Source organism: Balaenoptera physalus, assembly GCF_965194825.1.
Source record: "Balaenoptera physalus genome assembly, chromosome: 2".
Lineage (NCBI taxonomy): Eukaryota > Metazoa > Chordata > Mammalia > Artiodactyla > Balaenopteridae > Balaenoptera > Balaenoptera physalus.
The window spans coordinates 90,515,695-90,530,675 of record NC_138883.1 but is presented as its reverse complement, the minus strand read 5'-3'; the positions used below and the strand labels follow the sequence as shown (position 1 = coordinate 90,530,675).

General features: G+C 38.2%; 1 protein-coding gene across 8 annotated transcripts in view; it reads right to left on the bottom strand.

The window, feature by feature from the left end:
- Window positions 1-14,981, bottom strand: part of ATP8B4 (ATPase phospholipid transporting 8B4 (putative)) — a 314,688-nt gene that overhangs the window by 46,690 nt on the left and 253,017 nt on the right. For all 8 annotated transcript variants that reach the window (XM_082452990.1, XM_082452991.1, XM_082452995.1 and 5 more), the window contains 4 exons: window positions 11,774-11,889; window positions 8,263-8,427; window positions 7,176-7,287; window positions 5,340-5,445 (listed from right to left, as the gene is read on the bottom strand). In XM_082452990.1, coding sequence (XP_082309116.1) covers window positions 5,340-5,445; window positions 7,176-7,287; window positions 8,263-8,427; window positions 11,774-11,889 — 499 coding nt within the window. The remainder of the gene's footprint in view (window positions 1-5,339; window positions 5,446-7,175; window positions 7,288-8,262; window positions 8,428-11,773; window positions 11,890-14,981) is intronic.

Genomic DNA, 14,981 nt, shown 5'->3' with positions numbered 1-14,981 from the left:
AACTGTGTGACCTATAAGATACTCAACCCCTGAAGCAGTATCTTTATTAGAATCTAGGGGAATGATACCAGCGAATCACATTGGTTGATACCATTATGAAAACTCGGGCAGCTGTACCAGGCTGTACTGGAAGGTCTCCAATATTACTGAGTACTCTAAAATTTTACAATTTATGATAGAAACTAAACTTACTAAAACATTTTGCCAGGGTGACTAGAAATTGGGAATTAGGAACAAGGTGCATTTTGTTTGGCCTGAATAATGTTTAAAAAGAATCCGTATGAATTTACGGACAACGTGTTGTTCGCCTTCAACAAAGCCCCAAACACTCCATAATGCCTTGTGCAGCCCAGATCACACAACTAATATTACCTGCCTGGCCCTGGAGCCATTTGCATTTATGAACCTTGCTCATTCAAACAATAACTTTCCATCAAGTAGGTGTGCAAAAAATGCAATATGTATTTTGTTGATTAAAGAGGAAATGTCAGTTCCCAGGTATATCACTAGGATACTACTCAGAAGCAGTAGGGTCACTTCCTGGTTTAATTGATTTTCCTAACAATAAAACATGTGATCAATGCAACAAAAATGAAACATGTAATGGGTTTGCTTGTCAGCCCAAGCCAAATGACATCCTCAGTCCGCTTTTCTTTGGGCAGAAGACATATGTATTGAGGAAATGTAATCAATGCAGTAATCTTTGGAGAAAGCATAACAGGGTTTAATTGTAGATTTCTGGGCATGCCCTGAATACTAAAGCAGCTATGGCAGCAAAGTTAACCCAGGACTCAATGTGTCTAAAACATTTTCATGACATTAGATTTGAAACAAGCTGTATGCATGCATGATATGCATGAAAATTACATATCAATGTTTATGAAATAATTGAAACATATTTGACAGGTTTAAATATGAGCATTTAGGTCATTTCCTCCCAATAGTTACTATCACTTAGATCCTATTCTTTCCGATACTTCTTTTTAATGTTTTTGCATGAACTCCCACTGAACTCAAAGGTGTAACACAAGAAAATTGAGTGGTGTAAATTTACGATTTCAGTATTTCATCCCCAAAACCATGGCTTTAGATATAAGTAGCCAAGATTAGGATTATAGAGAGCAGCAGCTCCAGTAATAACTTGTCTTGGATGCTGTTTTTTCCCCCTAACATTAAGCAAATGCATACTATAAATGTATTGATTCTTCTCATACAGAATTTTCTATCATTCATTGCCTCTCTGCCGTAGAGTCTCAGAATGGGGTAATCTCCAAATCTGAGTTGAAATAAACATTATTTGCCAGCAAGTTAAACAAGGTGTGGCCTCAAGAGGCCTGAAATAATTAGTCTAGATGGAAAATCTTTATTTTTTTTCTCTCTGAATATTTTTTTTCTTCTCACTAAAAAAAATGGAGATAATCTTTTGGTTTTTTTCCTAATTGTAAAAGTATTGTATGGACGCTATTACAACTTCAGATAACACAAAGAGCCATAACGAAGAAAGCAAACATGATCCACAATTGTAGCACCAAGAGAGAACAACTGTATGTATATGATCTCGAGAACTTGATGGGGAGGTAGGTAGATAGATATGGATATAGATGTATAGTGTTTTATACGTATACATACATACATACATATATACTTTTTTTGAAAAAATGGATCATGTTATGCATGAAATTTCATAAACTCATTTTTCACTTAAATATATCGTGGACATCTTCCAATGTCAAAAAACACATAATCACTTTTAAGACTGCATAGTATCTCACTCCATCTATATATCATAGTAATTCACAAAATCTCTGTGGCTGGGTATTTGAGCAATTTCTAATATCCTATTATCATAATCGATGCCACAATATGTATGTATGTATACAAACACACACACGTACACACAAACACACATACATTTGTCCATTTATTTTTCTTAAGGACAATTCCTAGAAGTAAGAATCATTGGGTCAAAACTGTGCACATACATAATTTTGAAATATATTGCTAGTTCACCCTCTAGAAAGTTTCTACCAACTTACACTCCCAACAACAGTATATAAGAATTCACATTTCTCCACATTCCTTCCACGTAATGACAGTTATGTCACCTACTTAGTCAACCACATGTGGCTGGATAAAATCTTGAGAAATTAACTTCGGTTCCCCACCCCTTCTGCAATCACCACGGCCACCACAGATGACCCTCTCTGTTTACTCAGAAACATACCTTGCCTCGGGGGATCTGACAGAGCCAAGTACAGAGAAAACAAAAGAGTCAAGATTTTGTTTTCTGAGTATCAAAATAGACTCCTGAAACTCACAGCAGCATTGTCATCCTGAATTCCAGCAATCTGGAATTCCACTAATTGGACTTTTTGAGAGGGAAGAGAAAAGTTTCTTCAAGTGTCAAAAAACTAATCCTTAAAGGAATCAGGGCATAAAATGTGGCCCTAAGCAACAGACTAGAAAAAAATGACTCCTTTTCTCCATTTCCCATCCAGCCTAGAGGAGAGGGACTTTGAAGAGGAGGTTAGATGCTCGTGAATCACTAAAAGAAGCCTGGGTGCTGACCCACACCTTGGACTGGGAAAGGATAATGGAATTCTCAGATAAGTTTTTGGGAATCTGAGTATGGACGCGTTGCCACTGAAGCACGGTGACATGGAGGGTAGTAGAAGAAAGCGATTTCAGGAAGAGAGGTAACCATGTGAGAGCACTTCTCAGACACAGAGAGGTAAGGAAGAGCCCCTAAACTTCCATGTTTCCCCAGGAGGATGCAGAAGTCAGCCAAGAGGGACAGCCAGCAACCCAGAGACCAGAGACCAGACACGGACACAGAAATGGGAAGTGCCAGATGCCACTGGATAGACGCTGAGGATCAGTGACAGGTAAGGCAATTGCACCTCCTAGACGTGAACTAAATTTACCCAAAGTGCCTAACTTAATTGTTCTGTCATCAGGCAGAAAAGGGGTTCAAGTTCAGTTTTAGAAAATTCAATGAGTTTCTGTTCTTGCACAGCTCAGTGTATTCCAGTCTGTGAAGGCAGACAAGCTAGAAATGACAGAGCCTCCTTCTACGTCTCTTCACATCAAATCGAATTCCAAGTCCTATCCATTCTACATCCGAAACAGCTGTCAATTTCATTCCGCTTTTTCCTTGCCCATTCTTACCACCTCGCTGCCTTATCTCAACCCTCATCACCCCTAAACTTGAGTATTCCAACAGCTTCTTGATCCATCTCCCCATCCCATTGATTTTTCCGTCCAACATACTCCATCTATCCTGCCACTAGAGTGTTATTTCTAAAGTGCAAAATTGGATTTGTCTCTTTTCTGCTTAGAAGTCCCCTCCATCCATCCAGTACCTTCAGGATAAAGTGTATTCACTTTGGCTTAACACTCAATCTATCACCACTTCATCTCTGAAAAATTATCCCCGCCCATAACTCTGTAGTACACTCCAGCTACAACTTGACAGGTTGCTCCTGGAATATAACATACCTTTCACGTCTGTATGCCTTTGTGTGCGCCGTTCCATCAACCTGCAATATTGTTATTCAGTGTAATCAACAGAGGAAGAGGATGCATAAAACTTGTGCTGCGAGTCACCATGTTGATTTCAGTATCTTAAGAAGGTTAATGAAAAGTGTAGAATTTTCTCTGATAAGAATGTAGAGACTCCCTAAGTTTTTAAAGTTTTATTTTCCTTTCAGCTACCTTACAGCAACCTGGTGTAAAAAACCTGCTCTATCACACTGGTGAGAAGCTGTGACTGAAGAGTATGTGTGTCTCTGCCAAATAAAAATTAGGAAATCTAATTAACTGTGACTGATAGAATTTTATTATTATTATTTATATAATTTTAAGAATAGACTCCATAGGGTCTATTGGGGAAATGTTTTTAAAAATTAGTCCTTTTTGGTGGAAAGATTGAGAACAATGGCTGAAGAAAGAGGGCAAGAGGAAGGGAGGAAGTGGAAAGAGAGGAGGGAAGGCAAGAAGGATGCCCACTGAATGGCCGTAAAGCTTTACGTTCTTATATTAATCCCCCAAATAGAATAATTTATAAGGTAGGTATTTGTATGTTGTCCCATTTTACAAATGAGGAAACCAAACAAAGAGAGGTCGAATAGCATCTCAAAAGTCACTTAGCCAGCCAGGAACACGAAGATGAGATTCCAACTTGGCTCCAGTTCACACAGAGTCTGTACTCTTCCTCTTACACCTGCTGTCTCTCCCTGAACTCCATTCTGCTCTAGTTGCTAACCTGGTGTCTGACCTCAAGTGAAACAGCCATATGCCTCAACAACTGCATTTTTTATATTAGCTATTTAAAGAGAGTAAGAATACACCCAAGGTGTGTTCAGTGAGACACGTGACAAGTGAGTGGGTACACAGGCTCTGGGGCCACGCTGCCTAGATTCAACCCCAGCTGAACCACTGACCGGCTGTGAAGCTTTGGGCACATTATTTACCCTATGTGTGCCTCAACTTCCTAATCTGTAAAACAAGGATAATGATAACGCCTTCCGCTGGGTTGCTTTGAGAATGAAACAAGAGAATGCATGTCTACTGCTTACCATAGGGTCCCAGGCACTATCTCAAAGCATTTAGCAATAGGCTCCTTAGAATCTTGATCTGTTTACATCTATCTTCCTTCAGCAAGAGTTAAATTCCCCCCAGAACAAAAAGTCATACAAAGAAAAAGATTTTCTCGAGGTAAAAAATTTAATTACTATTCATTATTAAATAAATTGTTAATATTTTCCCAATAGACCCTATGGATTCGCTTGTTAAACTTATAGAAATAATAATAATAAAATTATGTCAGTAATCATGAGATTTCCCAACTTTGATTTGGCAAATACATATGGAGTCTCCAGTCATAGCTTCTAACCAGCATGATATAGCCGTTTTCTAGAGTGAGTAAGACAGTGTAAAAAAGTTGGGAGATTTCATCTATAAGTATCAAGTGGGGTGCTGACAGTTAAGGCTTCCTTTCTTTTCAAAGTTCAGGAACAAAAGTTAAATGATGGAGGCACGTGAAGGAAGCCCATCGTGCCCCACTGCTGCCCCTCGAGACTGTAGCAAAAGCAAGCGGCAAAGCAGTTGGCCTCTAAGCCATTTGGCCAGACCCAAAGTGGGCTCAGTTTAGAGAAGCTCCTACGAGCACCAGCAAGCAAAAATTGTTATAAGACAGCACTTTTTGAAGTTCTGGGGAAATAATTAGGCAGACTTTTAAAATGTTCTTCTTCAAATGGGATTTTCCTCTTTCTCAACTATCAGATCTTCCTTTCCCCTCCCCCTCCCTCTCTTCCTTTCCTTCTTCCTCTAGCACTTACCTGAGTTCTTCTCTGACCTCCACGGCTGTGTTCCCTGCTATGATGAACACATCATTCATGTCATCAGTCAGCATGTTGCAGGCATAGCCAATATTGATGGCAGTTTCTGATACATAATAAAGCCGACTTCAGTTAGAACATTACTTAATAACGTAGGTACCTTCTCATAAAAGTTTTGAGGCCCTTGCTCTATTTCCTTAGAGCCTACAGGCCTCCTTAACTTCAAAGGGGGCATGATCGGTGACAAAATACAAGAAGCCCAGGGAGAAATTCAAAGATCTGTTAAATCCATGGAGAAATAGCAACATCTGTGAATTCTCAGCATTCTCATCTAGTTTTTTAAAAAACTTTTTGATTCCCAAAATGAGTACTCATGAAAATACCCCAAGATCTTGTGATTAGTAAAATGTATACATTTTAAAAAATTTACCAGAAGTCTCAAATACTGCCTTTAGAGAGCTGAAATACTAAACTTAGCTATTATTCAATCTGATATAATAGACAAATTGAAAAAAAATCTCACAAAATGTTCAGCTGAACAGCAAAAACGATCTTACAAAATTTTTTAGTTCTTCCACATGCAACATTGCCATATTTGCATTAAGTGAATAGAAATTTGGAAGTTGGCTAGCACCTCAAAAAAAACCAGGACTGCTGCTACTAGATAACTAGAGTATTACATGATATTGACCAGTCCTTCCTCTAATTTTGTAGAAATGGAGCCTAGGATAGTTAAGTACCCCCTTTCATCTGCAATATAATCATCTGATTCTAATTTTACTGAGTCGTTAGACTTCAGCGGATTCTATAGAATCATTAGGTTTGTCCTAAGTCAAGGAAGACAATTGATAAAACCTCAGCATGTCCTTTGTAGAAACCACAGAAATGAAAGCTAAACAGTAAACTTGTGGATATTCATAACTAATTGAACAGCTGTACCCACTGATCAACATCAAACTCTAGGAAGTCTAATAACACAACACAGAGCTCGACTCTCTATGGTTTATTTTTTGTAATCAGTGATTTGAGTGAACATATAGAGAACTGATTTATCATATCTGCAAATACTCCAATGTTCTAAAAAAGTTAGACAGAATCTTAAAAACGTATGTGCCAGTTAACTGAATATTTCTGGTCCACTGATGGCCAAGCAGAAAATCATTTTTGTTTTAACCACTGCTAGCAATAGATCCAAAATGTATTGATCCCCTTTTCTTTCTTAGGAAACACAGTATTCTGAACGTAATGATTCTCTGATGACTTGGCGTATTGTCATGCCTGAAAGTGGGTCAGCTCTCCTTGTACAACTGCATGGGCAGTCCTGGAATTCAGCCAGATTGCACTGGTACAGCTGTGGTAGTTGTTAAAATACCAAAATATTTCCATACCAGCTGATAAACAGCTGCTTCCTTGAGCCTCTCCAAAGCCTACCCCTCCTCTAAGATTCCCAAACCTTCCTACCATGAAGAAACTAAAGAAGTAATGCTGAGGTCTCCAATGTCCTGCTTCAGAGCTGTGCCACTCCCTCTCCTAACCAGGAGCATACAAGCCAATAGTTCAACATTTTTAATACCATTGTTGCCTATGGGTATAACTATTATTTTTAAGAGGCAATTGAGCTGAAACTCAACTGGCCCCAGGGTATACTATAGAAGATATTTTGTTAGTTTGATAGTAAATTCTTGCAATATATGAGCTTTCCTTTTTGTATTTCAACTCTTTCCTATGCGGAGGACTGGGCAAATGTCTCCTTAATTGAGCTTTCTGGTTAATTAAAATTTTACCACAGAAATTATTGCCCCCTTGTCAAAACATCATCATCTATTTTCAAATTACCTTGTTTGTCTCCTGTTAGGACCCAGATCTTAATATTGGCTAGTGATAAGCTTGTAACCGTTTCAATAACACCCTCTTGTAACTTATCTTCTACAGCAGTGGCACCTAGTAGCTTCATTAAAAAAGAATACCTCATGTTAATGCATGCAAAATATACCCATAACATCCGCGGCTTTCAGTCACAGAGTTTAGAGGTCAAGGGACATGAATTGAAGATGGAGAGTATGATGCACTGATATAACAAGCATCCTATTATGTACAGAGGTGCGCTGGGAAGGACCCTAGAAGGAGGTTCCCTAATCAAGGCAACTGATAGGCATTCCAATTAATGCAGAGATCCTGGGAGTTAGAATTTACATGAGGGATCTGATATGCTCAGATAACATATTAGCATAACACGGGCTTCTAAGGACTTAAGAATCCCCCAGTTATATTAACATGGAAGGGTACAAAGGAGAGCCCTCGTCTCAGAGTCAGGATCACAAAAAGAGTAGAGGCATTCTCTTAAATTAACAAACCATCAGATGCCATAAACTAAAAAGTGAAGGTTCTTGTGCAATATTTCATCCAAAGATGAGCAAGGTGTGCTCCCTAGTGCCTCACAATAGCTAAGCATCCTGGCCACTAGGGCCTCAGGGAAGAGTGGTTTCTAGAATATATCACACTCTGGACAGTACAGATATCATCAGAATCTCATGGGTCTAGGATGGCTTACAGCTAGAGCCCCACTCTTCATGGCAAGTCTCCCTGCTCTAAAAAGGTGGGTTATAAAGCATGGAGGGAAAAAAAAAACAACAACACATAACATCAAACAAAACATGACATACCAGAGGCTGACAAAGAATAGGGAGTCTACTACCTTCTACTCTTGGGGGACTTCCAATTGCATAAGCTACTGTTAATAGAAATAATCCTCTGGCCACATATGGCAAGCTCAAAGTCAACATATAAAGCATGATTCATTGTTTGAAAGAGTAACATCTGCTGTGTGCAAGATGATTTAGCCAATGGATTATTCCCATGCTAGATCTCTAAACACATATTACCCCTTCTGTAAACACAAACCATCATGCTTCTAAACTCATACCATCAAATCCCTTTCGATTTCTTCATACAGCCCTGCTATCCGTTCATCCCTTTCATCTATGGCAGCATTTGCATCTTCAAGCATCTTATGCCACTCTTTGAAGTACTTGTCATCCAGATCTCTGTATGCGATGGCCAAGGTTCGAAGGCCTTCTCCTGCAAATTCCTGCCAGGGCAGACGGAGACTTAGGAACCATCCCAAAACAATAGTCACAGCAATAAAACAACAATGACAATAATGGGTAAGAAGTTCTGCACTCAAATTCATTTTATCTCAAGAGCACTACTTAGTCATCCTGACCTCCAACTTTCTAATCCCCTTGGAAAGGGGAGATGATAATTTTATTTTGTGTTTTGTTTGGGTTGAAACATTCAAGGGACCTAGCATTCCCCCTTAAGACTGCTGAAATGCCCTCTGAAGGGTCCTAGTTGAGAGGTGATCAATGGTGCCCATGACTTGAGATAACCACTTGAAGAAACATATTGGTTTCTAACCTATCCTCTGCCTGAAGGAAGCACTGCTGGCAATGTGAGGGACCCAGCCTGTTTCAAGGCCTATGGCCCTCGGCTTTTAGGGGAGAAGAAAGGACCCTCAGAGGAGCCATAGCTCTCAAATCAAAGGTAGGAGGCTCTCTCAAGGGGCTGCAGCATGACATCTCACCAAAGTCTTGTCACCTTCCTCCTAATAATACAGCCACGTCTAAAATTAACTCTGTCCTACTTGTGTTTATGTTTGAAATTTTCCACAATAAAATACATTTATTCAATAATAGATGAATAAATAGATGTCAGGTGATAGAAATTTAAGGATGTAAATTAAGGTTATAATAATAACTCTAGGGGAAAAGTGTGAGAGAAAGGCAGAAAAGTTTAATATAAATGTTCGCTTCTGGGAAGTAGTACTAGAAATGGAGGCTGACTTTTACTTTTCATCCTAGAACTTCTGTAAATCTTTTTTTGCTATATTAAAGCCTAATTTTAATAATAAAACTGTTGAAAGTTTAAAGTGACAGTCAAGTCCAGTTAGTTTTTTAAAAAATCATTATTTTTCTAGAAACTATTTTCTATGGAGTTAGTATTTAATAATAGGTCAAATTTATCAGAGGATCATACTCTTCCTTTAGCCTCTCAGGAAGCCAACAATCTTAAATTATACCTCTAGTGCTTTATCCGTCTAACATGAAAATAAATAAATAAAAATAGGAGGCTGGTAGTTGCTAAGTGTTTCACACAGCTGCAATAGCTAGAAACATATGTTGGTTGAATGCTTGGGGAAATGCTAAAAACCTCCCACTTTGCCTAGGCCTCCAGTGGTCATTTTATGGGCCTCTACAGTGTAAGCATTTTCATAGCCATTTCTGCTCCTTTGGGCATTGCCACAGAGCATGTCTTCTCTGTTGTGTTCTGGCTTATGAGACAGACACAGGTTTGCAATCAAGCATAAATTAAACCATGACACACCCTAATTAGGTAAATGGAAAGAAAAGTCAGTGCATACTGCAGTGATGTGGTTTAGCCCAGAGAGACCATGAGAAAAATTATCCAAATTTATCTCGTAGGCAGTGGTAGCACTTTGGATATTGCAATCACATTGTACAAGCCCTCCTCCAAGACCACCACTGGATCCCCTACTGATCTGAAAATCTAGTTACTGCCTTTTATAAGGATCTTTTGTCCTCATAATTTGCACAAACACTTCTTTGACTTTAACTTTTTTTTTTTTAACATCTTTATTGGAGCATAATTGCTTTACAATGGTGTGTTAGTTTCTGCTGTATAACAAAGTGAATCAGCTATATGTATACATATATCCCCATATCTCCTCCCTCTTGCGTCTCCCTTGCAACCGCACTGGGCATTACAGTGCCTTTCTCTTTGTTCTGCACAGCAGTGAATCAGCTCTAAGATGACACTACAAAAGGGGACAGATGATTTAAGTTATTTAATTAGTGCATGAAACACAAGTTGAATTCTAAATGAACATTTGAACAAGGTCGTTTCCTATCATTAAACAATTCAAAAATCAATAATTAAATATAAATTTAAAACCACAGAATTTAGAAGTCAAAATGAATAAAGTGAATGAAGCGAAAGGAAGTCAAATTGGTACTACCTGGAAAATAAATCTTTTGCACAGAAATATAAAAAGATCAAATTTGGCTTCCCATACTTTAGTATGAAAATCCAGGGCCTTGGTGTTTGAGCAATGGCAAAATCAAATACTTATGATTCCAATGTTGTTTTCATAAAAAAAAAAAAAATTTAAAAAGACCATGCTAGCCTTCTGGAAAAGATTAAAAGAAAATCAAGAATGCTCTATTGGAAAGACAAAAACAATAGCTATGTTTGTAACCAATATTACCAAACCATCATTCTTTAAACTTAAAGTCAGCCAGAGTTTTTTTATTTGTTTGTTTGTTTGTTTAAAGATTCAGGGAATGTTTTATGTTAAATATAGGGCTTGGCAAAGAAAATGAATCCTCAATAGTTGGTTTTTTTTTTTTTTTGGAAGTTTTAAAAATTTTTTAATCTTTTTTTTAACATCTTTATTGGAGTATAATTGCTTTACAAAGTTGTGTTAGTTTCCGCTGTATAACAAAGTGAATCAGCTATACGTATGCATATATCCCCATATCCCCTCCCTCTTGCGTCTCCCTCCCACCCTCCCTATCCCACTCCTCAATAGTTTTTTAAAGGAGAGAAATCAAGGAGAAAATAAGAGTTTTGAGCAATTGCCCTTAAATTTCATATTGGGTTAAACAGAACCTCAAACAAATAGAGACCCTTGAATCTCAGGTTTAAATCAGATAATGTTCATATTAATTCATAGACTCTTACTCTTTTGCAAAAAAAAAAAAAAAAAAGCTGTGCCAAAGACCATCCCTGCTCCCTTTACAAAGCTTTTGGAAAGAAACTATGCTTAATCTTAGGATGTATGCATTTGGTAACTTCAACCTAGGGAACACTAGTGAGGCATCATGATTTATGACCTGAATAAGAGAACCGTTAGAGGAGAAAGTTGGCTACAGAGATTATTTTCCCCTCACCACATAAACACGACCCTGAACTATTCCCTGGAGGTAACCATAAGAGATTCCATTAGTACCAGACACATCGGAACCCAAGGGAAAGCAACTCTCCAGTTCCTCTTCTCTAAACCAGTCCAGTCACCCAGGTGAAACAGTCCCCAACTGTAGGGAAGTTAGAGCAGGTTTCCCTTGGGGTCTTGAGTCTTCTCCTGGCCGGAGTTCAGGAGCCCACACTCAGTGGCTACTTCTCAACTGCTGTGTGTTAATCCACCTGCGGTGAGACTGACCAGACTCTCGGCAGGGTAGGGGGTAGGTCCACATGCCAGTTTCTAAACATTCACTGGCACAGTTTCCTGTGGAACCGTTCTTCACATGCTTTCTATTTCAGAAGTCAGATCATTTAACTGATATTTAAAAAATAAGACCTAACCATAGGAAGCAGCCAAAGGGCCACCGTGCTAACCTTATGACAGAGGCACTTACACTGAGATGGTCTGACGTCAAAGCCGGGAGGTCTTCGTTGGATGGATGAAGTCTTTCAAACAGAATAGTGTCTGCTCCTTTGGAATAAAGCTTTATCTGTCCTTCTGGGTTTCGAACTGAAAAAAAAAGTTGGGAAAGTAGATTATATTCAGTGAAATCCATCAAAACTTGACTGTCCCTGGACTCTAGCCAGGCAAGTTGGAAATGGGCATGTTTTAGCCAGTAGTAAAATATTCAGTGCCTTTGGTTAAAAGGTCATTACCTAAGTCACCTGGCTTTACTCCTGTTTTATTAACTTAGAAATATTCCATCTACAGGAAAAAGTGTTTTCATTCTGATGTGTACAACCTTGTTATTTTCCTTGACTACTATTTCTGAAGGGCTGATAACGTTTAAATTAAGCCTTCTGTATTGAGCAGAACTGAGAGCTTTTTTCTGCCTGTCTCCTAATGTGAAATTCAAGACTGACTGTAGGAATCAGCTATCAGTGTCATGCCAAATGATCTCCATATGGAATTCTAGCCATTCAAAGCCATGGCTTATGCATTAGTTCGTAGTCCTTGCTGACATATTTCTTCACCCCCCTTTACTCCTTGGAAAAGCCCTTTCATTCTTGGGTCACAATCCTGGCTTCAAGCACACTTCACAGGCGGCTTTCGAAATGAAAGTTTCTATCTTCTTCCCACTGGAAGTCTGTAGTAGGGCTGTGTTTTTAACCTGCCCCCCAGGTTTGGGAATGACAGCCTTGACTAGGCTCCAATCCCTCATCTCCAATCCTCGTGCCCTCCCCTGGCTGTTGCACATATTGCTGTCAGACAAATCTTTCTTTAAGCTAATCTTTCCTTACGCCTACCTTTGCAGGCTTGGTTTTACAGCTTGGCAGATACCAGACACCTAATTATTTATTGAATGAATGAATGGATGAATGAATGAATGACATAGCAATGTATTTCTCCCCTACTATTTCTGAAGGGCTGATATCATCTAGGACAACTGCCTGTGTCACAACTTCATGGTCTGAACACTGACCCTCACAAGCTTCATCGAGTCAAAGATTATTACATGCTTTCCACTCAATTATACCTTTTCTCTAAAAATAGAATGCCTCACAACAGATGAACATAAATATTGACTACTATTAGTTTAAGAGGATACAAAGTTTAGAGCTTGATTTAAAGGAATATAGATACAATAGTACAATAAATTACTTTTCCCTCTAATCTTTTCTTTAATTGAAGTACAGTCGACATACAACATTATGTGTTACAGGTGTACAATATAGTGATTCACAATTTTTAAAGGATATACTCCACTTATAGTTATTATACAATATTGGCCTTATTCCCTGTGCTGTACAATATATGCTTGTAGCTTATTTTATACATAATAGTTTGTGTCTCTTAATCCCCACCCTTAAATTTCCCCTCCCCCCTTTCCTCTCCCCACTGGTAACCACTAGTTTATTCTCTATATCTGTGAGTCTGCTTCTTTTTTGTTATGTTCACTAGTTTGTTGTATTTTTAAGATTCCACATATGAGTGATATCATACAGTATTTGTCTTTCTCTGTCTGACTTATTTCATTTAGCATAATACCGTCTAAGTACATCCATGCGGTTGCAAATGGCAAAATTTAATTCTTTTTTATGGCTGAGCAGTATTCCATTGTATATACCACAAGATATATACCACATCTTCTTTATCCATTCATTTGTTGATGGACACTTAGGTTGCTTCCTCTAATCTTTTTTTTTAACATCTTTATTGGAGTATAATTGCTTTACAATGGTGTGTTAGTTTCTGCTTTATAACAAAGTGAATCAGCTATACATATACATATGTTCCCATATCTCTTCCCTCTTGTATCTCCCTCCCACCCTCCTATCCCACCGTTCTAGGTGGTCACAAAGCACTGAGCTGATCTCCCTGTGCTATGCAGCTGCTTCCCACTAGCTATCTATTTTACATTTGGTAGTGTATATATGTCCATGCCACTCTCTCACTTCTTCCCAGCTTACCCTTCCCACTCCCAGTGTCCTCAAGTCCATAGTCCATTCTTTACGTCTGCGTCTTTATTCCTGTCTTGCCCATAGGTTCTTCAGAACCATTTTTTTTTTTAGATTCCATATATATGTGTTAGCATATGGTATTTGTTTTTCTCTTTCTGACTTACTTCACTCTGTATGACAGACTCTAGGTCCATCCACCTCACTACAGATAAGTCAATTTTGTTTCTTTTTATGGCTGAGTAATATTCCATTGTATATATGTGCCACATCTTCTTTATCCATTCATCTGTTGATGGACCCTTAGGTTGCTTCCATGTCCTGGCTATTGCAAATAGAGCTGCAATGAATATTGTGGTACATGACTCTTTGAATTATGATTTTCTCGCTTCCTCTAATCTTTAATGACCTTTAGTCAACACTTAATCTAATCGAATTTCCTCCTAGCTTGAATAGATGTAATGTACCTGGAAAATTTTTTTTTTTTGGCATTTAAAGTGTACAATCTATTCATTTAAAAGAAATCATTTAAGTGGTAAAAAAATGGTACCCATTCTCACAGTTTTGTATATCTAGGATAAATTATTATCCACAAAAATATGTTACAAATATTCACTCAAAAAGAAAGAGAAAATTTGGATTAACCCATTTTGGTATACAAATTTAATATCAAAGTCTCTATCTAAAATTGATTTGAATAAGTTCTGTTAGCTACTTCTAGGTTCTTTGTGATGTAAAATCTTTTAAAGCATAAAAATCAGCCTTTCTACATTATTCCATTAGACATACATAGAAGTTAAAAGAAATGAGAAGACAGAACAATCAACCAGGAAGGTGAATTTACTGAGAAACAGTCATTCTTTCTCCCTCCTCCCTTTCTTTTCCTCCTTTTCCAGGTCTCTTTCGGTTCCAATCAAGAGAAATCTTGAGAGTTCTGAGAATATTACTTTGAGGGCTTCAAATCACCATACCTACATCCTCTGCCACAACTACACACACAGGAACAAAAATAAACCTCTGCTATATACTCATGTAGGAGGGATTCATGCAAAATAAACTCCTACATGGAGACCAACAGGTGAGTTTTCTATCTGTTCTTTATAATGTCCTTCCATTATAGTAAATCCCACTCATTATGAGGCAGAAGTGGTTATGTGAGCTTTTCCTTGAAGTCAAAAAACTTGCATTCATTTCAAGTACCTG